This window comes from Phyllostomus discolor, chromosome 8, assembly GCF_004126475.2.
Source record: "Phyllostomus discolor isolate MPI-MPIP mPhyDis1 chromosome 8, mPhyDis1.pri.v3, whole genome shotgun sequence".
Taxonomy (NCBI): domain Eukaryota; kingdom Metazoa; phylum Chordata; class Mammalia; order Chiroptera; family Phyllostomidae; genus Phyllostomus; species Phyllostomus discolor.
In genome coordinates this window covers 109,896,585-109,923,510 of record NC_040910.2, presented here as the reverse complement: position 1 = coordinate 109,923,510, position 26,926 = coordinate 109,896,585, and the positions used below count along the sequence as shown (strand labels likewise).

The following is a 26,926-nucleotide window of genomic DNA, read 5'->3' as shown; positions in this document are numbered from 1 at the left end:
CAGCCCTTGCTGCCTCTCCTCCAGGCCTCATCCCCAAACCCCAACATGCAGGGTCATCTCCAACCCTGGGGGAGACCAGGAGGCCAGCTGGGGGCTGTGGGGGAAGCGGAGAGACGGTTTGGTGTAATGAGATGCAGCAGGCCCCCCGGCTGGGCAACTATTAAACAGAGGGCCGGCTAGTAGGACAGGCCCGGAGAGGTGGGCTCCAGGCACCCAAGCCCGAACAGGGTCTGCTCACGCTCTCTTTGTCTGGCTACGCCTCTTCGGTTCCCACGAATCGCAGCCTCCCGTGCCCTCGTGCGGGCCTGGATCTCTCGACCCCTTTGGGTGCAGAGGCCTGGAGAGGAATCCCACACCACAGCCGGCGACAGCAGCTGGTGCACATCTGAGCGCTGAGTTGAGTGGCATTCAGAGAAGAGGAGGCTGGTGATGCCGCTAGTGTGGCTAGTAAACTCAGGCAAGTTGCTCGTCCTGATGGGCCTTCGCTGGAGAGTTATAGGCGATCAATGACTCTCATATTGGCATCAACGGGCACTTAGGCACTAATCAAAGCACCGATTTCCGGGTACCATCACCGAAGATTCTGATGCAGAGTGTTGGGTGGGGAAAGTGCCCTTCCCATGTGATTTATTAATTTCCTTAAAGATTTTAATTGTATTTATTTTTAGAGAAGGGGAAGGGAGGGAGAAAGAGACAGTGAGAAACATCGATGTGAGACAGAAACATCGATCGGTTGCCTCTCGCATGCTCTCCGACAGGGGACTGAACCTGCAACCCAGGCATGTGCCCGGACCGGGAGCCGAACCGGCGACCACCTGCTCTGTGGCACCACACCCACCCAGCTGAGCCACCCCGGTGAGCGCGTCCGTTGAACTGGCTCTCAGCTGTGTCTGTGCACGAGTGATGGGGTATATGTGTCGGTTCCTTGACAGTTTCTCTTTCAGGTCAGGGCCGTCTCTGGGCTTGACCTGGGCCTTCTGCTTGAACCTTCCTGCCCCCTGCACTTGGCTGTTGGACGTGCACCAGTCCTGACACAGCAGAGGCTACCGTCGTCCACCACATATTCACGCGCTTTTCTCCCATTTCCAGCCTAACTGTCATTTAAGGTGGGAGGCGGGGCATGTGACCACATTCTAATCAATTGGGTGAGAGTTAAAATAATGTAAGCCACTTCCGGATCCAGTCCCTGCACACAACCCGTCCTTCCAGCCTCATCTTCCGCCGTCGCGCTGACCTGGGAAGCAGGGTGGTCTACAAGCTCAGTGTTCAGGTGAAGGTAGCCCCTGTCCCCAAGTCATGGTCACTGCTCAGAAGAGAGCCACCTGGTCTACCCTGATCTGTGACGTAGGGGAGAACAGCCCTCTGCTGTGTTAAGCCATGAATGTTTGGAGCCTGGCTGACCGTTGATTAATAGGGGGATTGGCCCCATGCCATGTGCTGTCATAAAAAACCCCTAAAATATGTAGCATTGACCAGAGACGTGCAGCAGCAGGCAGTGAGGGAGCTAATATCTCACGTCAAAAAGGTGGAGATTCAGCCCTGGCTGGCGTAGCTCAGTGGATTGAGCACGGGCTGCAAACCAGTGTCGTAGGTTCGATTCCCAGTCAGGGTACATGCCTGGGTTGCAGGCCATGACCCTCAGCAACCGCACATTGATGTTTCTCTCTCTCTCTCTCTTTCTCCCTCCCTTCCCTCTCTAAAAATAAATAAATAAAAGCTTTTTTAAAAAAGGTGGAGATCCAGGTGGCAAGGTGCAGAACTATCAGGCCCTGTCTGCCCAAAGTGTAGCTCCAGGCAGAGATTTGAAAGGCGGGTGTTGGCTGGTCATCGCCATGGTCACCGGTCACGGTGCTGCAAGGAGGAGATGGCCTCAGAAAAGAACTGACCTTAAACCAGAAATAGAATGGAGCCCAGTCCACCGATTCAGGGCCTTGCGTCGTTGGAAAAACCATCTGTGTCTGGATACCAAACTTTCAGAGAAGGCATTTAAGGAAAAAAAAGTAAGTAAATCAGATTTCAGTCATAAAACTTCAGAAAGCAAGTATCAGGCAAAAATCAGATGGACAGTGTCGCTGTGCCACTCAAGCCTCATCAGGGGAGGGAGGGGGGAGAGGGAGAGAAGAGGGGAGAGCAGAAAAGTCACTTAAGGAGTGTGTCTAGAAAGACACTCGGGCTGTGGCTGCCGGCACACGGAACTGACGGGGTCGCAAGAGATCAGAAACCCGCCATCAGGAGAAAGAATGGCGCTATATTGCCGACGGAACCGTGAATGAGCCTGCACTGGGAACTAGGAAGAGCCGTTGACCGTTCAAAGTGAAAGCCAGTTCCGAGCTCTACAACGAGGCGAGCCGCCTTCAAGGCCTCAGAGCCCCCTGTGAGAGCATGCCGCTCCTCCACCCCCACGTGAGAAGTGGCCAGGGGGGCTAAGGTAAAAAAGCAGGGACCTCCCAAAGGCAATCAGGAGCCAGGACCAGAAAGACAAGGGAACTTCCCCCGAGGGCAGCATCGAGCCTCATCAGAGGCTCCGGGGCTTGGACAATCTCTGCCTGAGGCCTTGGCTGCAGGCAGTTGGCCACTGGCGTCTGCCGTCCTTCCCTCCATCAGTGAGGATGCTGGTTGCACGTACTTCTCCTAGTGTAAACATCAGGCAGGCCCTGGCTGGTGTGGCTCAGTGGATGGAGCGCCGGTTTGCAAACCAAAGGGTAGCCGGTTTGATTCCCAGTCAGGGCACGTGTCTGGGTTGCAAGAGGCAACCACACGTGGATGTTTCTCTCTCTCTCTCTTTCTCCCATCCTTCCCCTCTCTCTAAAAATAAATAATAAAATCTTTAAAAAAACTGGACAAGGGGCAAATAACTGGTCCTTTTAGTCCACAGGTCTGCGTGGACAAAGCAGATCGGTGTCCTCACCTAGCAGAAAGGACCGCCTACCATCCCGAGGAGGTCCTGGCCATTTAGGTCGATGTGGTGGCTCCATGGGACCTTCTGAGCAACGGGCCCATCAACATCTGTTGGGGAACAGCGAGCCAAGGACTGGCTGGGAGGGGAACTGTTGGTGCTCTGCATAGGCTCGAGCGCCCTGCTGCATTCCTCAGCTGCCTTTGCACTTGGATGAGACTCCTGTGAGGTGTTAAGGCCAACCGGATGCAGACGGAATTTAAATAAACTGTTTCTATGACTGGTTCCTTAGATCATCCTCGGGGATCTCCCAGCCTCGTTCCCACTGCCTCAGGGAGCTTGGAGACCACCTGTCCCGGATGACGGCTGTGATTTACGAGCAGCCCGGAGGCCCCGACTTACTTCTCAGAAGCAAGCCCGGCCGCAGCCTGCCGTATCAATAGGAGGCCCCCAGACCAAGTATCGGCATCAATGAGTCACGGGGATTCCTGTGGCCGTCCTAACTGAAGCAGAAGCTCTGCATTACTGTGACCGTTTGCTTCAGGGAAGTATTTTAGCATTCTGGGCCTCAGTTTCCAGCTTTGGGCAAAAGCGTAGAGCTGGTCTCCCCAGGAGGCCTCTACGCAGTAATGCAACCGATCATGAGAATGTTTCACAGGAAAGAGCTTCGGTGTTTCTCCTGGCAACTCTGAGAAGCAGCCTTCGCTTCTAGACCTGGTTTCACAGAGGATGAAGTCATTCGACTTCCCCAGGCCTCTTTGTTTTCCCACTTTTAAAGTGAACTTGTTTAGAACACTACTTCATCGTTTTTTGTTTTTTAAGATTTTATTTATTTATTTTTAGAGAGGAAAGGGAGGGAGGGAGAGAGAGAGAGAGAGAGGGAGAGGGAGAGAGAGAGAGAAACATCAATGTGTGGTTGCTGGGGGTCATGGCCTGCAACCCAGGCATGTACCCTGACTGGGAATCGAACCTGCGACACTTTGGTTCGCAGCCTGAGCTCAATCCACGGAGCTACGCCAGCCAGGGCTATATATACTTCATAGTTTTGTTGGGAGGGCTAAAGGAGTCGGCCCATGCAAAAAGGCAATAACATAGCGGCTCTCAGAGGCCGCACTAAGTCAGCATTCTTATTGAGAACTTGCTGTTTGCTGGGTCCGTTGTTAGAATTTTTATACTGGCGTAGGTTTGGGGGTTGTTTTCCTCTGCAAGTAATAAGAAACGGCGGGCATGGTCTCGAGAAAGAGAGAGGGCGGCTCCTGCCTGGTCCCGGTCGGCAGAAGGGTAGGCTGAGTGCCAGGGCTACCGTGTGGTCCGGGTTTCACCGCACGGGAGGTCAGGGAACAGAGGTTCTAGAACTGGCTCGGCCTCAGGGGCCACCTTGCCCAGGGGGTTTTGTTGCTGATCCCTAAGTCTCAGGTCACTGTTCTTTTCTTAAAGATGTTTTTGAAAGATTTATGTATTTATTTACTTTTAAGGAGGGGGAGGGGAGGAGAAAGAGAGAGAGAGAGAGAAACACCAATGAGTGGTTGCCTGTCACCCACCCGCTATTGGGGACCTGGCTCGCAACCCAGGCACCTGCCCTGACTGGGAACAGAACCGGCGACCCTTTGGTTTGCAGGCCCACACTCAATCCACTCAGCTACACCAGCCAGGGCTTGCTTTTTGTTGTTGTTGTTGTTGTTGTTTGTTCTTTTTTAAGAGAGTTGGACTAAAACGAATGTTCTGCTTTATTTGTTGATAACTTTTGTACTATGAGAGGAAATCGGTTGCAGATATAAACGAGGGGTCACGATTCCAGGATCCTGGCCCACTGTGTATGCATCATGCCTTGGAAAACACTTAGGAGGCTAAGGTTTGCCTTCACAGAGGGGGACCTCTTTCCGGTCCATTGTTCAAAGCTGTTTTTGGCCCGGGCGCCGCATTTCCCAGGCATGAGCCTGCGGGCCAGCAGTGCCTCAAGCCCCGGTCACTTCCGAGGAAAAGAGAGCGAAACATCGCAGCAGCTGACCTCGATGTCTAAAGGTTTCGTTTATTTATTCCCACTGAGGTTTTCGGTATTTAGATTATCCCAAAGGCTTTGCGAAAAACTCGAAAAGGCAATGTTTCTTGTTGACAGGACCCTCCAGACCCGCAGCCGGGTTGCAAAACCCCTCCTACACAGGGAACATAATCTCTTGATGAAGTCAGCCAAATACTTCCAAGGTCAAAGATGTCCTACGCTCACACACAGCTTTGGAGGACCACTTCTTCCACATGTCCAACTCGGACGTCCCTGAGAGCCATCTCTAGAGTGATCTGTCTTTACTCGGAAGGAGCAGGAAGACTGCGGGGAGATGCGGAGAAAGCAGTGCGGACAGACGCGGGGTCCGTGTTCCGAGTCCCCCGGCCCACAGACATCTGTCTGGTTTCCTGATAACAAGAAGTATGAATTTCTGCTCACTGAGTGCCTGGCCCCTCTTCCGAGCACCTTATCCGTGTAGGTATCTATTAACTGACTTCACTCACACAGCCACCCTGTAAGGTAGATGTGATTATTTTTCCCGTCGTAACTCAGCAGAGCGTGGTTAGTAAGTTGTCCACGGCATTCACGCTAGCCAGTGGGAGAGCATCATTCACACTCGGGACCCTCCCGACGGAGTCCACGCCAGACCACCTCGCCTGGCGACCAACAGGGAAGAACGCGGAAGAACCAGGCCTTCTGGCCTCTAGGTGGCCCCTGTTTGGGTCATTGTAGACCAGCGAGTTTGGATGGGCGCTCAGAGACCATCGAGGCCAGCAAGAATGTCTTTTTAAAATGATTTTAAAAAAGATTTTATTTATTTATTTCTACAGAGGGAAGGGAGGGAGAAAGAGAGAGAGAGGGAAATATCAATGTGCAGTTGCTGGGGGCCGTGGCCTGCAACCCAGGCATGTGCCCTGACTGGGAATCGAACCTGCGACACTTTGGTTTGTAGCCCAATCCACTGAGCTATGCCAGCCAGGGCAAGAATGTCTTAATCCTTTGCTCATAGTGGCCATGAGCAACCAGATGAGACTGACGCCTTGGGTTACCCTCCCCCCCCCCCCCCCCCCCCCCCACCCCGTCCAGAGGCAAGGCCCCAGGGTGCCTCTCAGCACACCTCACCTCACCGTGCAGCCTGCACCAACCCACTCGATCCTCAACCCTGCCGAACAAGCCGGGAGGGGACCTCAGTATGGCACCTGACTCCCCCCAGCCCACCCCCTGAAGGCGTCACCCGAGGGCCTCGTTCAAAGCCCCGTGAAGCCCAGGCTGCCTCTCCCCTCCCCTCCTCCTACCAGGGCGTCTAGCGCTGTGCTCGGAGGGCACGTGTGTGCCTCATTCTTCTTGTTCTCTCTTTCTCTTTGCCGTCTTTCAGCCGCCGCCAGGTACCTTGTCCGCCGCCTGGACTCAGGGAGGGAGGGCGAACGAGACCCCTGGTTTCCCTTGAATCCTGGGGGTGTGAGGGTACTGGGGGCCTCCGTTCTGCTTCAGACAGACCCACTCCATCACGGTGCACTCCGTGAGCAGGCTTTTGCTATTGATTCCATGTAGAAAAAAAAAAGTCTTTAGGGGCTAAAAAAAAAAAAATAGTTGGGAAGTGCACAGAAGCCTCCGTGCTGTGTTCTGCCGTGGCCGCACCGACTTCCCTCCCCGCCAGCAGGGCGCAGGGGGCCGCTCTGCTCCACGGCGCCCGCCGCCTGCATGTTGTGCATTGGTTGGACCGTGGGCATCCGAACAGGTGTGAGGCGATCGATGTCTCACCGTGGTTTTCATTTGCGTTTCTGTGGAGATCCCTGTCCAGTGAGTGGGGCAAGCGCAGCGTTCTGCCTACTCAAAAAGAGTAATTTCACTATTTTATTAAAAAGTATTTGTTTTTAGAATTTATTGATTTTACCCCTGGCTGGCATAGCTCAGTGGATTAAGCTCCAGCTGCGAACCAAAGTGTCGCAGGTTCGATTCCCAGTCAGGGCACATGTCTGGGTTGCAGGCCATGGCCCCCAGCAACCGCACATTGATGTTTCTCTCTCTTTCTTTCTCCCTCCCTTACCTCTCTCTCTAAAAAAAAAAAAAGAATTTATTGATTTTAGAGAAGGGGGGGGCAGGGGGACAGGGAGAGAAAGAGGGAAATGTTGATTTGTTCCAGTCACTGATGCATTCACTGGTGAGTCTTGTACATGCCATGACTGGGGATCAAACTCGCAACCTCGATGCCGGTGTACCTAGTGCAGCCGGTGCTGTGAGTGGGAGGGAGAGGTCGCGGGAGGAGCCGCAGGTGAAGGCACATTGCCTGGGTAACCAAGCTAGTCATGATGCATGGTGACAGATTCCCCCAGCCCCGGGCAAGGTGCGGTGGGGTGAGGGGTGGGGAGGCCTTGCAGGGAGCATGCGTGAGGCTCCTGAGAGTAATTGGTGAAAGGAGTCATTGGCTAATTGCCTTCCTTCCTCCCTTCCCGTCCCTGGCTGAGCGTGAGACCAGAGGGCACAGCTTAAAGGTCTACACGGCAAGAGGGGGAGGTGCTGTGCTGGGTAAAAACTGTCAGTCTAGCCTGGGGGAAGGACGGTATTGGCTGTGGGGGGCTAGACCCTCCCAGTGAGGAAGTTTGGCCGGGAAATACAAAGCAAGGGTAGGGAGAACCGCAATTTCTTCTTCTGGACGTGCAGACCTAGCTTTGCGGAATGGCCGGCCGAGGCCAGGACAGAAGCCAAGCTATTTGGAGGATGGCTCAGCGGTCGCCTGCAATTTCCGAGGGACGCGTCCTGTCCCAAGGACGGTGCTTCGGATTGGAGAAGGACCTCTGGGTGCCACCGCGGGCGGACCTGGCAGAAGGTGGCGGGGTTTTCCTCTGGGTTTTCCAGAAAAGATGGGCTTTGAGGCAGGAGGCTGCCGCCTGCTCAGACGTGCGGGTTTGAATAAAAGACCTTTTATTTTTCTCACCAAAACTGTCCTCCAGAATTTTCCTACGGACGGCGGCAGGCAGCCGAACCCCGCTCTTGTTCAGCAACAACCTTGGTGTATCAAGACCATGTTTGAAGCAACCGAGATACCCAGCCTGGGCTAAAAAGCAAAGTACTTCTTGAGCATTATAATAAGCACGGGTGATAAAGCAGTGGGCAGGAAGTGACTGTCCTCCTCAAATAGTTCTTGGGTGACGGTGACTCATTTGCTGTGAAGATGCAGCTTAAGATGACTAAGTGTTTGAAGTCAAACGTACTGCTGGGTGACCACACGACACACCTGAACTTGGCGAAGAGGCTAGGTCTTACGTGTTCTCGCCGCACAAAAAAAGCGGGAGGGGAGGTGGCAACTGTGTGAGGTGAGGGAGGTGATGGACACACCCATGAACTTGACTATGGTCATCATTTCACAGTGCACATGTGTATCAATGCATTGCCTTGTTACGCCTCCGATGTATACCACCTTCCTTCACCCCGTGATTCCTCCATAAAGCCAGGTGGGGTTGGGGAATGGACAGAAAGTCAAGGTCAATAAGGAGCTACCCGGTTCTGATGTCCTTTGACATGAACGTCCCAGGCACGGAGACTCTACCACTCGATTGAATAACGGAGGTGAGGTTCTCCTGTGCTACCATGCCCGGGTGCCCAGGGAGCTGGCAATGTTCAGAGCGGCTGGCGCCCCTCTGCCTGCGGGTGGGAGCCTCCCGGCTGTTTGAGTGGCCCCTTCCCGACCTCCCACGTTCTGCAGACCCCCCATGTGAACACGGGGGGCCAGGGAAGGTTCCTAGATCTCCCCAACTCCTCCTGCATTCGGTTCCCTTGTGTGTTTTTTTCCCCCCTCTACAGATGATTTGTGCTAGGGAGAGCTTTTAAGAACATCCCTCTCAGATTACTATCCTTGCTGAGGGCCCCCTTTCGTCCCGATTTTGAGCCCCAAGACGGGGTGGCAACGTGCCAAGTGCTTTGCCCTGGCTTTGCCCGTTTTAAGCACTGTTAGCTGGCCCGGGTGTGGAAGTTATCAGTGGAGGACCTCCCCCTGCAACTTGACGATGACCTGGCACAGGCAGAGGTTTCCCTGGAAGCTCCCACTCCCTCTGCAGCCTTTAAAAGGCAGCCAGAGCAGCCGGAGGAGCTGAGAGGCTGAGACCAGCACCAACACCAGCAACTCCCTTGCCGAAGCTCACCTCCCCACCCTCCAGCATGAAGGTGTCCGCAGCCCTGCTGTGCCTGCTGCTCGCCGTGGCCACCCTCGGCCCCCAGGTGCTCGGTCAACGAGGTAAGCCCCCCCTCTCTCCCTGCAGGAAAGCTGACCACCTCCGAAACTATCACCCCGGGCGCCCTGCGTGAACAAGAAGTTCCCAGCCTCACAGTCAGCGGGAGACTCGGCACTCGAATCCCGGGCTGGCTCCCACCTTCTTTCCTGACGTGGGTGTGGGGAGAGATGGAGAGCGTAGCTGTGGCCTGGGTGCAGCCGCACCCCGCTGTGTGCGGCGTTTGGGGGTCGGGCACACGGAAGAAAGACCCTCCCTTCCTGCGGGCACCGTGGGCACTTGGGGCAGGGCTGTGGGGGGGGGGAGTGCTTGGGGGGAGGCCCCGAATTTTCACTGGATTCTGAGACAGTGTTCAGAAATGGTGGTTCAAGGTAGGGCATCATGAGGTGGCATGGAATCTCTCGAGTTGACATTTTGACTCTGTTTGGAAAAAAAAAACCTGGGTGTTCTATCACAACTCATTTTCTCATCCTCGGATGCCTTGGACTCACTGCATGCGGTCGGTACAGACAGACCGTGTGCGCGCTCCCGTAACAAGTCCCCCTGCATGGCCAGGCACCCGCACTTCCCACTCACACTCGGCTTCTGTAATGTTTTGGCTCAGCCTCCTGCTCACACACTCAGGATTGCGGGCTGACGCCGGAGCAGCTGCCCCGGAGAGACCCGCTGCTCACTGAGACAAGGGGGGGGCGGGGGACGCTCTTGAGGCTCTTACTCGGGGAGTGACTAACGCTGACTCAGAAACGCTGCCTGTCACTTTGGCTTCTCACTTCTGGGTCAGAACTAGTTCATGCTTCCAGCCACCCGAGAGTGGCCAGGCAACGCCAGGCTGCCCCGTGTCCGGAAAGCAGAGAGAGAAGGACATTTGGTGAACAGTACTGTGACTGCCACATAGCTACGTGGGTCTGTAGTAACAGAGGTAGAACTTATGGAACTGACCCCGTTTTTTTTTTCTATACTTGTGTCAGTGGTGATGGGTCCCCACTGTTCGGCTGGGGACCCCAAGTCAAGGGCAGGAAGGACGGGGTCTCAAACCAGATGAATTCTACCTCCTTCTCTTATATTTTCTTGCCTTCTCCTAAACCTCCTCCTTTCCTTACAACAGCATGCTTTCAAATATCTACACATTATTCGCAGCTCATCCTGTCTTTCATTTTCTCCCCCAAATTCAGTTATTGGCGCACGCGTCTGCTGCATCAACATGGCCAATAGGAAAATCTCTGTTCAGAAACTGGAGAGCTACAGAACACTCACCAACAGCAGGTGCCCCCAGGAAGCTGTGATGTAAGTAGACAAAGCTCCCCCTGTCCCAGCCCTGAACCTCATTTTTAGGGGGCAGAGATCAAGGACTGTGCCCGAGTCGCATGGAGCCAGAGGCTCAGAGAGCCTGACCTCCATCATCCAGTTCACGCCCTTTCACTGCAGGGCATTCTCACCCTCAGCTCTCTCTCTGCAAGCCTGTCCGGGCCCGGCCAGTGCCCCTTCGAGCCCAGAGCAAGGACAGCTTGACTGGGCCACTGAGAGCAGCAGCCAATCCCAGAGCCCCATCCTGCCCCTGTCCCCTTCCTCCTCACCCGTAGCAGCCTCTTCACCCCCCATGGCGGGCGGTCCTGGAAACTGAGGGGTTAAATGGACACGATCTGCAAAGGCATGCTTCTAATCGCTTCCCGTCTCTCCCACAGCTTCAAGACCAAACAGGCCAAGGAGATCTGCGCTGACCCCAAGGACAAGTGGGTCCAGCAGGCCATGAAGACCCTGGACAAGAAGGCCCAACCCCAAAAGCCATAAATGCTCGCCTTTTTCATTCCGAACCAGAGCTTGAGAAACGCTTGGTTCGTTTCCTCTGGTCTTTGTACGATGCATTCTGAGACAGTCTCGTCATCCTTCCAAAGGGAATGCTTTTATTTAATAATTAAACAATATTGCACTTAAGTTATTGATGTGTTTAAACTTTTCTGCCATGGATACCATGTGTGGTTTTTTTTTTGTTTTCTTTTTTAACGTAAAGCTTTGGTTAGGTCCCTTCCCCTCTGTGAATCTCCATTTAATCCCGGGAAAGTAATGTTACTTTGTTTCTTTGAAGTAATGTCACTACTCTCCTCGCTCTCCTCCTCACCTCCCTGGAATACTCTAGAAGGGGTCCTGGCAAAGATACGAAAATGTTTTGTATTTTTAAGAAGACACTGATCTTAAGAACCAATGGCGTAACTCGTGCTGTTAAATGGAAATAAACACCTGAATATATATGTTGTATCACTGTCAGCAGTTGTATTTTTGTGGGGAATCCACACGGAGCCAGGAGGCAGGAAGGTAGAAGTAGGGGTGACAGGTACAGTTATGGGGGTGTGGGAACTGTGTTTCTGAGACACGCCCCTGTGGTTTGGCTGGCCTTCCACCCGATTCAGGGTAAAAGGGACAGGAACAGACACATCTTTTCTGTTCCTCTGACTCTGGTCCCCAAGATGGGTCTCCCGGCCCCCAAGGCCTTCCGTTTCCCAGCTCTCAAATTATTCAGCGGGATTCTCACCACCGTGTTTCTCCTGGCCAGACCCACGCTCGCCTAGAGCCTCTCTCCCGGGTCCCACTGTGGCGGCCCGTGACACCCTGGCCTTGCCGACCTTGCTCCTCTGACTGTCCTCCGGCCCAGACACACAGACCAGGCAGGGGAGGGCCGCATGACCCTTGACAAGAGGCACTTAAAGAGGCATAAGCCTCAAACTTCAACAAGGTCCTGATGGAGGGACAAGGGCACCGGCCCTTTAAGAGAGGTCTCAGGCTGGGGAGACAGGAACGAGTCACGAGGCACGGCTGGAGAGAATGCCTCGAGGTAGAGATGATCACAGGATGGTTTCCAAGTTGGGTGGCAGCCCACTGGATCGGTGACAGGGTCTGAATGAAATGGGGGGGCGCAGGATTTGGGAACAGAAGTTGAGACCAGTCTGGGAAGGTGGAGGGAGATTTGTGATCCATTTAGAGAGTGGGCCGTGTCCTTTGTTAACACCTGAATGAGGACTTTTGAGAGTGAGAGGAGGCACCGCTAATAATTATGCTGAGACAACAGATACACATTAACAGTGTCCCAGGCAAACTAATAGGCACCAGACGTTTTGATTGGGTGGGGCCAGGGCGTGCCATGGCCAGAGGCGCTGCAGCAATAGTAACCAGGAGGCCCAGGGCCAGGGGAGGGGGAGGAAGAGCAGTTAGCTCGCTCTTGCAATGTGCAGGCAGCAGGTGAGGGAGAGCAGAGCCCGCAGTGGTGCATGGGGAGGCAATTACAAGAAGAAAGGGACTGCGTGAAGTGAAATGCTGAAAGATGTGGGAGGAGAAGCAGGACTGGTATCACAAAACTTTCACAACAGCAGAAGCTGCAGTTAAACAAGTGCACTTCGCCTTCATCGCCCTTCCCCCAGCGCCCTAGCCTTCCAAGCGCAAGAGCTTCCAACGGAATGGGCCAGGCCTCCGCTTTCTGTACAAGCAACTCGAGTCAGGACTCCTCTGCAGCATACGCACCCTGCCTGCACTTCTGTCAGCCGTGCGACCCCCCATGTCCCCAAGGGTAGAAAAGATCACAGGTGTCCTGCTGCTGTAACTCCACGTGGTCACAGGCTGCCGGGTCTAGAGGGTCCATTGCCCACCGCATCACGCTCTGCCCTGCAGGGCTGCTGTATTGTGTAGCTCCAGGGACGAATTCCCACTCAGGTCCCACAGGTCTCCTGTATGCAGCGGTCTCAGCACAGGCGACCTAAGTGAGGCACCAGAAATGGTACTGACCTGGGGGACAGGTGACTTCCATGGCCCTTGAATCAAGCCTCTCTTACTCTGTTCCTTTGGGCCTTGATGATCCCACCCATAACAGGAGGAGAAGGATGTTTCAGGGGAGACAGTGGGAAATCTACAGGTGACCCCACGGACTCCCTGCGCTGAGCGCACCGTCTCTCTAAGAACAGCATTAACTTCGCCCACTGGGGCGGGGGAGTTTGGGCGAGGGCTCTGCATGCATGCTCCACGTCAGACGGATGCCGAGGGAACGCACACCTACTATATCTCAGACAGGGCCTTTCGAGAAGCTTCTCTGCAAGAGTCCCAGGTAGAAGCAGGGACCCAAGGAGGAGTCACAGACCTTGCAGCAGCTACCATGGAATGGCCCCCATTCAGAGCAATCGCTGGACCCCACTCCAGGTTCCACAAGCTTGCCTGTCTCTCCTGCAGCTCAGCGGACTCAGCCCTGGTTATGCAAAGGGCCGAGGTGCCAGAAAGCCTGTTGCTTGTCAGTTGCAAAGAACTTGCCTGTTGCTTGTCAGTTGCAAAGAACTTGCCTGTTGCTTGTCAGTTGCAAAGAACTTGCCTATTGCTTGTCAGTTGCAAAGAACTTGCCTATTGCTTCTCAATTGCAAAGAACTTGCTTGGAGGACTGGCTGCGAAAGGCTGGGGTTCATTAGGACTTACATGTGCACCAGTGGCGGCCCAGGCTTTCCTGGCACGAGGTTACACAGGGCACAGAAAGCAGACTGAACCGGGCAGGAGTGGAGGGAGCGGGGTGGAGACGTGTTTGTGTGCCAGCTGTGTGAGATGGAAAGTGCTCGTTCCCTGTTTCTCTGCAGTTGTTTCCAGTCCCAGCTCATATCCGAGTGCAGCTGTCAGGCCAGTTCCTGATGGAGGGGCTGGCCAGGCTCCCAAGGTCTGCTGTGCAGCCTGCTGGCAGATGGGGCGTGGACCTACTCCCAACAGGGTGGGAGGGGGGCTTGGGGCTTGAGAGGGAGCTTGCTGTATACTTTTTCCCACTTAATTGGAATTCTTAACTCTTGGAGACCTAAGCTTTTATGTAACTGAACAACAATAAATAATTTTTTAAAAAGAGAAAGAAACCTAAACTTTCAGTGACAACTAAAAGTAATTAGTACACTTTAAATTGGCAAATTTATGAATACATTTGATAACTTCTACAAACAGTTTCTTTTACTGGCAAATACACTCACATTTTCAAGAGACATAATTCAAATAAAGTGTAAGAGATAGTCATTGACAGATCCAAATTTATTTTCTAGCCCCTCTGTAATAAGAAAGCGAAAATAGGTAAACTTAGATCAATTCATGTTTTAGTATGTTGGTATTCCAAAATATCTAGATATAGCACTATGACTGAAAAGCTTCATCAAAAACCCTTCATGTTAGTTATATCTCTTTATTAGCTCCTAACAGCTCTGTAAGACTTTAAAGTTAATTATTACCCAAGCCTTTTTCTTGACAACTTTTGCAATAGAAATAAATAACGTGAACTTATTTCTGTAAACCCAGGCGAAACAAGTATGTATTTACATCAATAACCCTAAAATATATGAACCGAACTTAAATCACCCGTTTGGATTCTTGGTGATGATTGCATTCCTTCAGTATGCTCCAGAGTGAGTTGTTGAACTCCCCAGAGCCCTGGACCACTTCTAAGGAAGCCAGAGGAAGTGTGGGGAGGCTCAGGCTTGGAAAGAGCCACTTGTTTTCGTCACACTGAGGTGAGGCCGGAGCCGATGCTGCTCCAGCAGCCCAGCCGGCACAGGGTTCGGGGTGGCACCGCCTCCCCTCTTGTTCCAGGGGCTGCCGCAGCCTCCGGGCCTCCAGGAGGAGGATTCGGGGTGTTTACACAGACTCCTTTTTACAATTTTCCTTTTGTTTTGCCAGTTTCAGCTTCCACACCACTGGTTCCAGGACAGAAATGACTCCTGCTGGTGTTTTCGGGGCATCCCCAAACTCACGCATGGTCCCCAACTCTCAGTTAGGGCAGCCCCCTCAGATTTCCACTCCGCCACCCCCCTCCATGGAGGTCCTTTTTCAAACTGGGATTTCCCTAACCACATCAGCATGTCCTCCCATCCTGTCTCCACCAGATGTCCACTCCGTTGGAATTTTCTCTGGAATCCTGCCCGTGCTCCCATTGTTATGCCAAGAGCTGGGGTTGAGCAAACCTCAGTGTATTGCTTGCTGTTTCCAAAGAAATGACCTGGTGCCCTGGCTGTGCAAGGCATGGGTTTGTTAGGACTTGTGCGCCCCGGTGGCGGCCGGCCAGTGACATTTTCCACAACACAGGCTTTCCCAGCACAGGGTTGCATGGAGCACAGAAAACAGAGCAAGCTGCGCAAGGGGGTAGGGGGCATGTGCCCACACACACTGAGCAAGGTGGGAGAACGCTGTCCCCTTTCTCTGCAGCTGTTCACAGTCTGGGCTCAGACACAGAAGCAGTTTCTGTTGGGCCGTTTCTTGACCAAGGAGCTGGCTGGGCTCCCAAGGTCTGCCCCACCGCCCACGTGCAGGAGGCCTTCGTCAAAGCCCCACCGGGACTGGCGAGGGAGCTGCAGCTCAGGAAGGGGCCCGTGTTCTCACGTGCCACGCACAAGCTCTCTCTCTTCTCTTTCCAGGGATCCCTAACCCGATTCACCTGCGACTAACTGGCCACTGCACCTCCCGCCCCTGGAATCTAAAACTGTGGGCACAGGGCAGTGAAGATGTTTAAGCCTTCTGATCATGTTATCAGTGGGAAACAAGTTCTTGCCGTGTACAGAAAAGGAATTTCCCTAGGCCCACACGGCAGGATGGGGCTCTGTGGTACAGTTGATAAATGATGTGAAAGGGAGGGGGGTTCCCCTCCTGACTTCCCAGTGCCCCATCTCCGTCCACCTCGCCACGCACAGAGTCCAGCTGTGTCCGCAGCAAGGCCAATGCAAAAGCCAGTGTAGTGTCCAGGGTTTCTGCCTCATAATAAAGCTTATTTTTTGGAGCCTGTAGGTGACTGCTAAGCAATCGCAGTCCCCATTCAGGTAGCTTAGCTTGCTCCCAGGTGGTCTGGTGGCAGGCTCCACGTGGCTGCTAACCCTGTAGCCGCCAAGGACACATGGCCACGGAGAAAGAATGTGGGAGCACGTGTGACACGTGCAGGCCCCGAGCCAGAGAGAGAGAGAGCTCTGCTCCTCTGGGATTCTGTTGCTGGGGCCTGGGATGGACCACGTGCCTTTTCAAAATAACCAAGCAGTTTCCCAGGCTTTCTCAGGCTTTGGATAAGGTTTATCTCCCAACGATCCCTTCTTTCCCCAAGCTAGAGTGACAGGCCTCTTTGGTCAAGCACCACCCTCTATGCCCTTGGGACTTCTACTGTGCACGTTGCCTGCCTTTCCCTGCTCCCACCCCCAATCGGGTTGTGGAGTAGGGAAGGGTGAGTTAATCTCCTTGATGGACCACAACGCTCAGGTCTCCTCCAGTGTGAGCAGCTGTAGTTTCCTGGCAAAGCAAACGGCCTCCTGCCTCCTGTTTTATGAAGCTTAACATCTGGTCCCCTTGGCTGTCCTTTTCTAACTAGAGATGGATGATAACAATAGCATACAGCTCCCAACGAGCAACCAAAGATGTCACCACATGGGAGGCAAACTCTCAGATGAGAGTTGTCATACAAAGTGTGCCAGAGTGTGGAAAGCAGGACCAAGCCTAGAGAATCTGTATTGTGACACCATCACAGTGCAAGTGTCAGCCAGTGTCACAGGGAGCTTTGGAACTGGGACAACCCCCACAGAGGCAAGAGCCCAGGCTTTACACTCCCATCCAAGCCAGTCACGGGTGCCAGCTGGTCCCAGGAACAGAGGAAGCTCCGCTGGGAGCCGTTGGCTGCCAATGCTTGGCAGCTGTGCACGGAGGGTCAAGGCCCCGGGAAAGGAGCACGTGCGAGGCACACCAGGGAATTGGAGCCCATTCCTCCTGCTGCTCACATTCCCTTGCTCGTCTCATCGAGAAAGCTCCTCCAGGACTCTGACGAGCCTCCTTCTCTCTGGGAAATTTGTAAGAGGAAGGTTCCTGGGTTGAACTAACCGCCCTCCACGGCTGCGACTGGTCTTCAGACTGTGACATTGTGATTGTCAACCAAGGGTCATGAGCGCCAATTCAATGCCAGCGAGAACCCCCAATTTGGGGAGCGGCGAGAAAGGAAACTTCATTCAGTGCAAAAGCGGTCTGTGGTGATACAACGGGATGTAGACCAGCTCTGAGGCCAGGATAGGCAGCTCCTGTGTGCAGCTCTGCTCTGCTCTGGGATGGTCGGCTTTGCTGTGTCTCAGTGCAGCCAGGGAGACACACACCTCACTCTTCTGTGGGAAGGAAACCTGCCCTCCCAGCCTGAACGTTGCTGACTTATATGGACAGAAATCCCGTTCCTGGCCCCTGATTGGTCTGTCCTCATGCAAATAAGGACTCCATATCTTCATAGTTTGATTGGTCCAAGAGACTCTGTCCTGATTGGTCAGAATAGAGCTATTCTAATTGGCCAGACCTGCATAGCTCCAATTGGATGGCAAAAAGCCTCAGTCCTATTGGCTGAAATAAAATTCCTGGAACTCCTTAATAAGGGCAGGTTGGGAGGGCAGAAACACAGTGCAGGCCCACAGTTCAGTGTGAAGGCACACAGGCCAGTGCCACCAGCGCCACCTTCTCTGTGAAGCGCAGTTTGCATGCGAGGCCTCTGTGCAGAAATGGCTGCTAGGCTCTTTTTTAAAATGTGAGCCCAGTTAGCCTCCAGGAGCCCTTCTTAGTAGGTATTTTTTCTTGCTGGGGTTCCCATGATTTATAAGAAGAAATATGTATTTGGTCTTCAACACCATTCTTGACACAGAGCTCCCCACAAACCCTGGGAATTTCCTGTGATGAGAGTAATAAAGGTGCCTACTTTATGTAGATGAGGTCATTCTGGGCCTCACCTAGGGATGGGGGCTGGTTGCTAGTGCAGCCGACCAAGGGATAGGAAGCTGGAACTTTCTGCCCCACGCCCAGACCTCCAGGGAGAGGGGAGGGGCTGGAGGTTGAGTTCAGTCACCGGTGGCGAATGATTTAATCAGTCATGAATCTGTAATGAAGCCTCCAAAAAAAGAAAAAAGAAGAAAGAAAGAATACAGGGCTCGGAGATCTTCAGGGCTGGTCAAACTGCGGAAATCTGAGGACAGTGGTACATGCCACACGGACATGCCAGCTTCGCACCCTGTCCCCTACCTTACCTGTGCCTCTCTTCCACCTGGCAGTTCCTGAATTTCCTTCTGTTGTAATAAGCCAGTAACCTAGTGAGTATATTTCTTCCTGAGCTCTGTGAGCCACTCCAGCAAAGTGGTCAGACGCAAAGAGGACCATTGAAACCTCAGGTCAGCAACACGGGTGACAACCTGGATTTGCGATTGGCATCTGAAATGTGTGTGTGGCTGGGGGTGGGAAGGGGGAGAGTCTTGGAGAACCAAGCCCTTAATCTATGGCATCTCCAGGTGAATAGCGTTGGCATCGACACCAAGCTAATGTGACAGGATTGCTCGAGGGTGGGAAAAATGCCCCCACACACATTGAAACTGGAATCAGACTCTTAGATGCTTGTCACTCCCTTTTCGAACACTTGTTCTAGATGTCCCTCAATCTCGGCCACCACCTCCACTGGTCTGGGTAGTTTGTCTTCAGGGTTGACACAGACCCTCATCTCTGAGCATTGAGCCCCAGGTCATCACGGTCTACTCAGGCTGTGGCTACTGCTCTTGTCCATTTGCCATCAAAGTTGGGTGACCGAATGAGGATGATACCGGCCAGCAGTATCCATCACTGCTGCGGATGCTCGAAACACAAGAAAAAACATACACAGAGACAACCAGGTCCTGGGCACCCACGGAGCCCTGAGTGGTGGGGAAGTAGGGACAGAACAGCCACTCTCTCTAGTGGGGAGCGCCCCATCTCCATTCCCAAGCAGATTTTTATTGAGAAAACAGACTTAGTTTGTGGATTCACAGTCTGGCAGAAAAGATCAAAAGAAGTAGGTGACTTACAAAGGTGCAGACAGAACCCCCGCTGTGATTCTGGGCAGAGATTGGAGTTTTAACATTTGAAAGGAGTAACAGGGCTCAAAGGGCAGTTTTGGTTTCCTGTCTGTGCCTTCAAATTCTAGTCTAATAACACCCTCCAGCAAACAGATCTCATAGGATCTTGCATATTCTATGTCCCAGGTCTGATTACCCCGGGGGTCGGCCGTTTCTGGTCTGGGCTGCACTGCCCCTGCTCTTTCCGCAGGCCTGAGTTAACAGAGGAGACAAAGGCAGCCAGGAGACTTGGAATACTCACTTCTAAGAACAAGGACTCAGGCTTTGACAAAGCCGAGGGGGCAGGGGTTGATGTCCATCACCCCTTCATTTCCACAGCCCCGAGTCTCTTCCCAGAAGCCTCCACATGATCATGCCTGTCTTAAGTATTTTCCTCCGTGGGAAATCTTACCAGTCATTGGCTAACTGATCAAGCTTAGGAGGTCAGGCACAGAACAGGCAGCGTTCATGCCAAGGAAATAAGTTTTTTGTCTCCTTAGTGGCTCCTGGTCTGGAGGTCTCTCATTCAGCCTAAGTCATGGGGGGTTACAGCTTCCTGAGACGAGGCGGGGGGGGGGGGGGGCCCAACAACCCAATACCAAGAGATACCCGAAGGGACGACAGAGGCACCGAACATGCTCTCTGCCTCATTGGGTGAAACCAGTCCCACCTCTTTCTGACGGCCAGGGTCAGTCACCCCCCGCCAAGATGGTGAGTCCTTCCTTTCCTTGCCTGTGAGTCTCTTAGTCTGCAAGTCTATTGAGACAAAGTATAACCATAGCTTGAGGTGTGATGAAACTCTTGCTAGAGACCCTAATGGAAGCATTCTTCCTCAAGGAACCAGGACTTCCAAACCCACGGAGCCCTGAGTGGTGGGGACAGGAAACACCAATTCCCCCAACGGGGCTGCTGGGAGTGGTGGCGGCACGTGGGGTGACCCCTACCTCCACCTCTTGAAAACTGGATCCACACATCTTACCGAATGGAGACACAGCCCCCTATGATAGTTGGTTTGAGAGATGGAGTGAACCCTAGAGGATGACCCTCTATCCTTGCAGGATCTTTTTTTCCAAGCTGGTCCTCAGTTGTGCCTTGGACAGGCCATTTCATTCTATCAGGCCGAATGCTCTGGATGATGCTGTTACTTGGGAGGAGCTGTGGCTCCCACGGCCATTTGCTCAGGGCTGACTTCAGTGCTGTAAGCAGGGTGTCCAGCCCGCAGGCCACATGCGGCCCAGGACGGCTATGAATATGGCCCAACACAAAATTGTAAATTTACTTAAAACCTTTTTTTTTTTTTTTTTTTTTGCTTATCAGTTTTCCTTAGAGTTTGTGTATTGAATGTGTGGCTCAAGACAACTCTTCTTCTTCCAGTGTGGCCCAGAGACGCCAAAAGGCTGGCCACCCCTGCCCGTCTCCTACTCTGCAGCGGTGGCTGTAGGATCTCCTGCCGATGGAGAACCCTCAGGCGATGGTGCCGGCCGAGGCCCTGGGCCCAAATGGCCAACTCCTGCCTAGAAAACATGTCCCTTCCGGTTGACATCAATCACTGTCCTTTTCAGGTTAGACAAGATGCGATGTAATCGAATGTGTATTTGCCACCAAATAGCTGGTCAGTCTTCTGGGAGGACAACGCCATAGTGGGGACTCGGCGTTGGGCTTTGCTGCTAGCAGAGCGGACATTCAGCTCATCGGTCTTGGTGAGTGGAACCTTGTGCTGTGGGGCCATGTGTGGCCTAAACTTCTGCTACCAGGGCCACTCTGTTCCCATGTTCACTGTCCAGCACTGTGGAGGCCAAGGTCAACTGGCTACATTATTCTGTTTGCTTAGTCATTCAGTGCCTCTCGTGCTCTCCGAGTTCGCTGATGGACAGCAAACAGAGGTCTTCACGTGCTGTGCCTTGCTCCACATGCCCATCCACAGGCTTCCCTCCCAGACTCGTTTCCCCCAAATTTCTGCCCTCTCCCCTTCCTGACCAGCCGTCCAGACCACGCACCACAATCGACGCATAGTCTAACCTCAGGCCCACCTCTTCTTCTGCACAAGTGCATGACCTGAATCCTGCCCAAAGCTCTGGTCCCCCTCGCCTCCATCTCTCAAGGCCACCCCTGGCTTGAGCTGTAGGACAGCTGCCTTCGTGTTGGGCTTGCATCTGCACGCTGACCTGGACCGTCTGTGAACCACGCTCAGCTGCTCCTGTGACTTCTCAGGCGGCCACAGGCGTGAACCGCGGGGAAGCACAGCAGCGTGACAGCAGAGGGGTCCTCGTGGCCTGCTTGGTCGGCATTCTGTGCCTCCAGCCCTGCTTGCGCCCAGCCCCGATGCACGGCTTTCCTCTAACAATGGGCTGCTGCTGGGCCTGCCTGGCATTGTAGCTTGGTGAACTTGACTGAGCCTGGCTCATCGCTCCCGTCCCCAGAGTTCAGTGTGTCAGAATGGGCATGGGGCGGGGAGACCCCATCCCACCTCCTAGAGTGGCTCCAGCTCCGGTGTGCCCCGGGCTGGCTGTGCATCCATCCTCCAGCAAAGTACTTAACCTCCCTGCTGAAGTGGGGAAGGAGCCGCCTGGCACTGGAGGATTGCGTAAACTCACGGGCACCCAGCCCTGGAACAAAGGCGTGGGTGTAGCCACAAAGCATGTTTGCACAGAGAGGCGGTTCACACTTCACAAGCTTTGATCTCTGCTCCGGTAGGAGGAAGGCATTGAGCTTCTCTAAGCCCCAGTTCCTTTATCTTTGTAATGAGCATCATAAAAGCACTTACCCCAGATGTTTGTCGGGAGGATTAGATTAGACAGCTGGCCCGCAATCGCTGCAGCCTCTGGCCCACAGAACAAATTCAACGAGGGCGGGTGACCGTTGTTATTTATTGAATATTTACTGCTTGCTGGTGGCCATGCAAATGAGTTTGTAGCATATTTCTTCCCAGAAGCTACAAGCAACTTTGGGAAAGGCTGGTAGCAAGCGCCAGCTGGTTCTCTTTTGTAGAAGGGAGAACAGAGGCCCAGGGCATGAGAGAGCGCAATACAGCAGGCGGTTTCGGGGACCCATGGGGCACTTGGGCACGGGCACTCGGCAGCCTCTACTACCCTGGGCGGCCTGAAGGATTTTAGTTCTGTCCTGGAGCCTCAGTTTCTTTTATCTGAGAAAGGAGGAGGTGCAATACATTGACTTTTTGGTTGTGTGGTTGCAGGACATCTGGATGCAGCTGTGCCGGGAGTCTGGCCGTGCTGTCACCGGGCTTTTCTTATCCCCTTGGGACTAGGTGGAAGCCAGGAGATCTGTTTCCACCACAGGGGGCTCGCTCCCTGCCCCCAGCAGAATTATGTCTGCCCCCCGGACTGTGCGTGCAGGCCCCGGAGGGAGGGAGGGGACAGAGTCTGCTGTAGGGGAGTGCTGGTGGGGAGGCCCCAGAGAGAGAAGAGAGCGAGACCTGCTCTCCCTGCGGATGGCAGCCGGGCTGGCGGCTGGCTCCTGACTCCTCACGCCCCTGCATCCCGTGGTTCTTGAGCATACGGCTTTCATGGCGAGGACACAAGCACAGGCATTTTTTCGAGTCCCAAGACAGAGGCCTTCGCCCCAAGGAAGGAAGACGCTGGAGAAGACGGGCTGCCTCCATCGAAGGCCAAGGTCCTGGATCTGCTGATCTGACACCCACAAGAGGTGTCCAGTTGTTACAGAACAGCCCCAGGGTGGGGGCGAACGATACACTATTACCCAGTGGACCCCCCCTTGTGCTCTGGGGGTACCCTCCCCCTTACTAGGTTCGCCTTGCCTGCTGCCAGGGAAAGACATCTCTCAATGCCAGAGATGGATGAAAAGGAAAGGAATTACTTACTTAAAAAGTTACACAGACTTAGAGTAATGATTTAATGTCTTCATTAAAATGCTAAAGTCCCTTAGAATACCCACAGACACACACAGTCCTTCCTTCCCCCTCGGCCCAGTCTGGGGTACCACGTCTCAGGAGAAGCAGCAGAAGTCCGTGGCTCAGGCAGCCCCTCAGTTCCTGGCACCATCCACTGTGTCACCACCACGATCTCCAGTTAATCCAAAACCATGTGGCACCTTCTCCTGGCCCACCAGCATGAGTCCTTTCTCCCCTTTCCTTCCCAGCAAGGTCTCTCCTGCTTCCCAAGCCACGTGGCAAAAGGGAGCACCCCAAAGCCGTGTGATTCCAACCCTCCCGCATGGCCGTGTCTGGGTTTAAATCCGGGTGGGAGTCTTCCTCTGCCTCACCATTTCCGACGACTCCCACAATCAGTTACACCTGCCTGCATTCCTGTATTTCCCAGCTTTACTGGGCTGCCATAGTAAGTCCGGGCAGGGGTGGCCCCATGGTGTGGAGCCAATCATCTCCAAGCTCTTATGCAAGCACTGTAACCAGGGGGCGTTGCCTCCCAGTTATATCCTGGGTGGAAGTCACTCCCATCCTCCTGGCTCAGAGCAAGGACACAGCTATTTAACATATCCATGAAGCCAGTTAAAGGTATAGATAATGCTGTTAAATGACCATGCCAGAGGTTAGCTGCAAAGCTGTTGCTATGCAACACAACTCTCCATGGCCCTGCTCCATGTGTCCCATCCCCCAGCTCAGAATTGCAGAGGGTAAGGACATTCCATATATTAAAAATATTTCCCAGATGCCCTGAGTTCTGGACCCCATGACACATTCCTATTTGGGGTCCCCCTGGTTTCACCCTGTTACATAGTCCCCTCCGGGCAGGGTCCCTGTGCCCTTCCCCACATTCCCACGTCACTAATAGGGCTTCACTGAGAACTGTCGGCTCAGACAGGGGGAGCCCAGTCAGAAGCAGGGGTGAGCGCAGAGCGCAGCGAGAGCTGGACAAATGTCCCTGGAAGGATCCCAAACACGTTTGTTGCGGTTTATTCTCCCGTGCCCTCGTGGTGCAGTTCCTTGCCTCTGCACCAGCTGTCCAGTAGAGGGAGGCAGCCCTCAGCCAGTAGACGCCACGAGTGTTCCTACCTTGGAGCTGTGTTCCTACTTTGTCCATCAGCATCATCTGCAAGACTGTGGGTGTGCGTGTTACGGGGGTGAGGCGTTTAACGGGAGTCCTGGGTGTAAGGGATAGACCCCTCCTGCTTCTGTATCCTGCAGACTGCCCGGCTTGCCCTGGCTGGTCGATGGGATTCCCCCTATGAACTCACTTGGGGGAAACACTTGGACAGCTAAACCAAGATGTGCAAACCACCACACTCCAAACTCTTCATCTGCCCCCCCAGCTCATCTCTGATGCCAAGATCAAAGTACTTTAGCACGGTAGAATTCCTGGAATCCTTTGTTCAGCCGAAGTTCTAAGTGAATACCACCCTGGGCCTAATGAAGTTGGCAGGGTTTGGCCAGGTGGAGGTGTGGGGAGCCTCTGGCTGGGGTCCCGGCCACAGTTCTGAGCCCCTCATGAGGGTGCTGCCAGAGGGGGGAAACGGGAGAAACTGTGGGTCCTCTCCTCTCTCTCATGACCCCCATTTTCTTCTTCTCTCCCTCTTCTACAGAAGGTGTCTCATTGAAGAGGAATTGGAACCCCTACAATCACACAACGCTGAGCATCTCACGCTCTTAAACTGGACATAACTGTGTTACCGAACTAAAGGGGTTGGTTTGCCTTTAGGCATCAAAGCCCAAGCAAATGCAAGCAAGAGTCTGTAGCAAAGCAAGTAACGGTGTGTCCGTCAAGGGCATGCTGCCAAGCCCAGAGTCACGGGCGAGTTCATGTTCAAAGACTTGGTTCCCAGATGGCTTCTGGGAAATGGGTCACACTGGAGGAAAACCACTCATCATGGTGGAGTTGGAGTCGCAGTTTTCTTGATCGGCCGGGGCTAGGGCAGCGGTAGTTGCTCATTGCGTCAGGTCCCCGTGTCGGCCATGGCCTTGCTCTGTGTGGTTTCGCAAGCATGTGGGCAGCGGGGTGGGTCTGCTTTTCTGGACCTAGAGCTGAAACACGAGCGAGGCCCAGATGTGAGGGTTGGACTGAAACCCTCTCTCCGTGGTCAGCAGGCCCAAGGCTTTCCCCTAAGGTTATTTGATGGTGACCAGAACCCTATTGTCCTGGAGGGGGCTTAGTGATTAAGGGACCGGGCAAGCCAGGCAGAGGGCGGTGCCTGCGTCAGGACCCTCCCAGCCTGCAGAAGGCCAGGTTGCATCCAAAGGAAAGGAGGAGGAAAGGTCAGATGAAAGAGGTGAAGTGTCTGCCTCCCCCGCTTTGGTCTTGGGACTGAAAGGGAAGCGTGCTCAGCCCTCTCCTGCTGGTTTTCTCTCTCGTTTCCTGGAAATGCCCCAGGGCCCGCTGTGTAGGTTTCAGATCCCATTGCAGCATTCCAGCGCGTGCCCCTGCCAAAGGACAGGGCTTCTTCCTTCCCGGCCTCCTAACTCTCCGCTTCCTAGAAAACGGTGAATCGAAACTCAGAGCAAACAGGAAGAGCAGCCAGAGGACAGGGGAGGCTGGGACAGAACCGAAACAGCCTCTGCCCGGGTTCAAGACAGGCGGCATCTGGGCCCGGGACTTCGGTGCCCGGCATCAGCTTGCTGGGACTCAAGGACTTGAGTCACCTGTCCGGCGCCAGCCCACAGCCGTCCCTTTCCTCACCTGCCCACCATCCCACGGAAAACCTCCCTCTGGATCTCTTCCAATAGCCTCCAGAATTTCTCTGTCTATCCTTACCCCTGAGACCTACGGATAGGGTGTAACCCAAGACCTCAGGAGAAGCCCTTTGCGACAACAGGCTGGATGGGTGGGTGACACTTTGATGTGAGCAGGGTCTGTCCGGAAACACTGGGGTGGGCTCCTGTCTCGTTCAATGCCCGGTTCGCCCAGAACTGACACCAGGGACGTTTCACCTGTGTAACTTACCAGAAGACATTTCTCCTGGAAAAGAGGAAGATGCTTTGTTCTCAGTGTTTTGTGCCTATTTTCAAGTGATCGGTGCGGCTCACAACAGTCTCCATACACAGTTAGTGGTGTGTGGGTAATCTGAAGTCCTCTCAGGGATAAAATCTGAACATGTGTATGCAGAGGCTCTGCGAGTGGATTTACATGGCTGTTTCTATTATATGGGTTTAAGTATGCATTGCATTTTCAGGACAAAGCACTAAAATAATTTAAAATTCAGGGCAAAAAAAAAAAATCCTTGGGATTTGGCCCTACAAAGTTAGCTCAGGGTGGAGAGGAGGAGAGTGGGCAAGAAGCAGAAATCTCCCCTGTACGGAATACGGTCTAAGAAAAAGGAGCAAAGTTTCAACATTTGGGGATGCAAGCTGGGAGTCCTATTTTGGAGGATCGTGAAGGTCAAGGTGGACAGCCTGAGTTCAGTTCTGAAGGCCATGGGAGGCACTGAAGGTCTCCCTGGCCCCTGGGGAGCAGCCTGGTCTGGGACCCGGGCGCGAGACGCTCTCTGAGCTTCCTGCACGCCCTCACGTCGGGTGTCTGCCCCGGGTCCTGAACTTGGGTGGTCGTCTTTGTCACAACCTGCTTCACTCTGACAGGGGTCGCTGCTCACCTTCCGTCTGGGCTTACCTCGGACTAGCGGTGCGATGGGCTGGAAAGCACCCCTTTCCTTTACTGCCTCTCTCTGCTGTCTCTAGGGCGCTGGGATTGCTGAGTAAATCTGGGGCAAGGCAGAAGGCAGCCAGGACTTAGGGCTCCCAGGGCATTCTCCCACCCGACCCTGGCATTCCTTGGGAATCACTTAAGAAGATGGAGATCAGCTTCCACTGCAGGGGACTCATTTCCTTCCCAATACTAACTCACTGCTGTCATTGCCAGCAGTCTCCAACTTTTTCTGCACTGGGGACTGGTTTCGAGGAAGACAGTTTTTCTGCAGACTGGGGGGGGGGGGGGGATCGGTGGTTTCAGGTTGATTCAAGTGCATTCCATTCAAGCTCACCTCCTGCTGTGCGGTACCGGTCCGTGGCCGGGGTTGGGGACCCCTG

General features: G+C 53.8%; 1 protein-coding gene across 2 annotated transcripts in view; it reads left to right on the top strand.

The window, feature by feature from the left end:
* Positions 1 to 8,904: 8,904 nt before the first annotated feature.
* The window catches only part of LOC114504006 (C-C motif chemokine 8-like), a 31,237-nt gene continuing 13,215 nt past the window's right edge, over positions 8,905 to 26,926 (top strand). Inside the window, exons 1-3 of one of the 2 annotated variants that reach the window (XM_028521673.2) lie at positions 8,958 to 9,129; positions 10,297 to 10,408; positions 10,807 to 11,060. In XM_028521673.2, coding sequence (XP_028377474.1) covers positions 9,054 to 9,129; positions 10,297 to 10,408; positions 10,807 to 10,912 — 294 coding nt within the window. In that variant the 5' untranslated portion in view covers positions 8,958 to 9,053 and the 3' untranslated portion in view covers positions 10,913 to 11,060. Of the gene's footprint in view, positions 9,130 to 10,296; positions 10,409 to 10,806; positions 11,061 to 26,926 lie in introns of those variants that run through there. The other variant, XM_036034079.1, reaches the window with a different exon arrangement.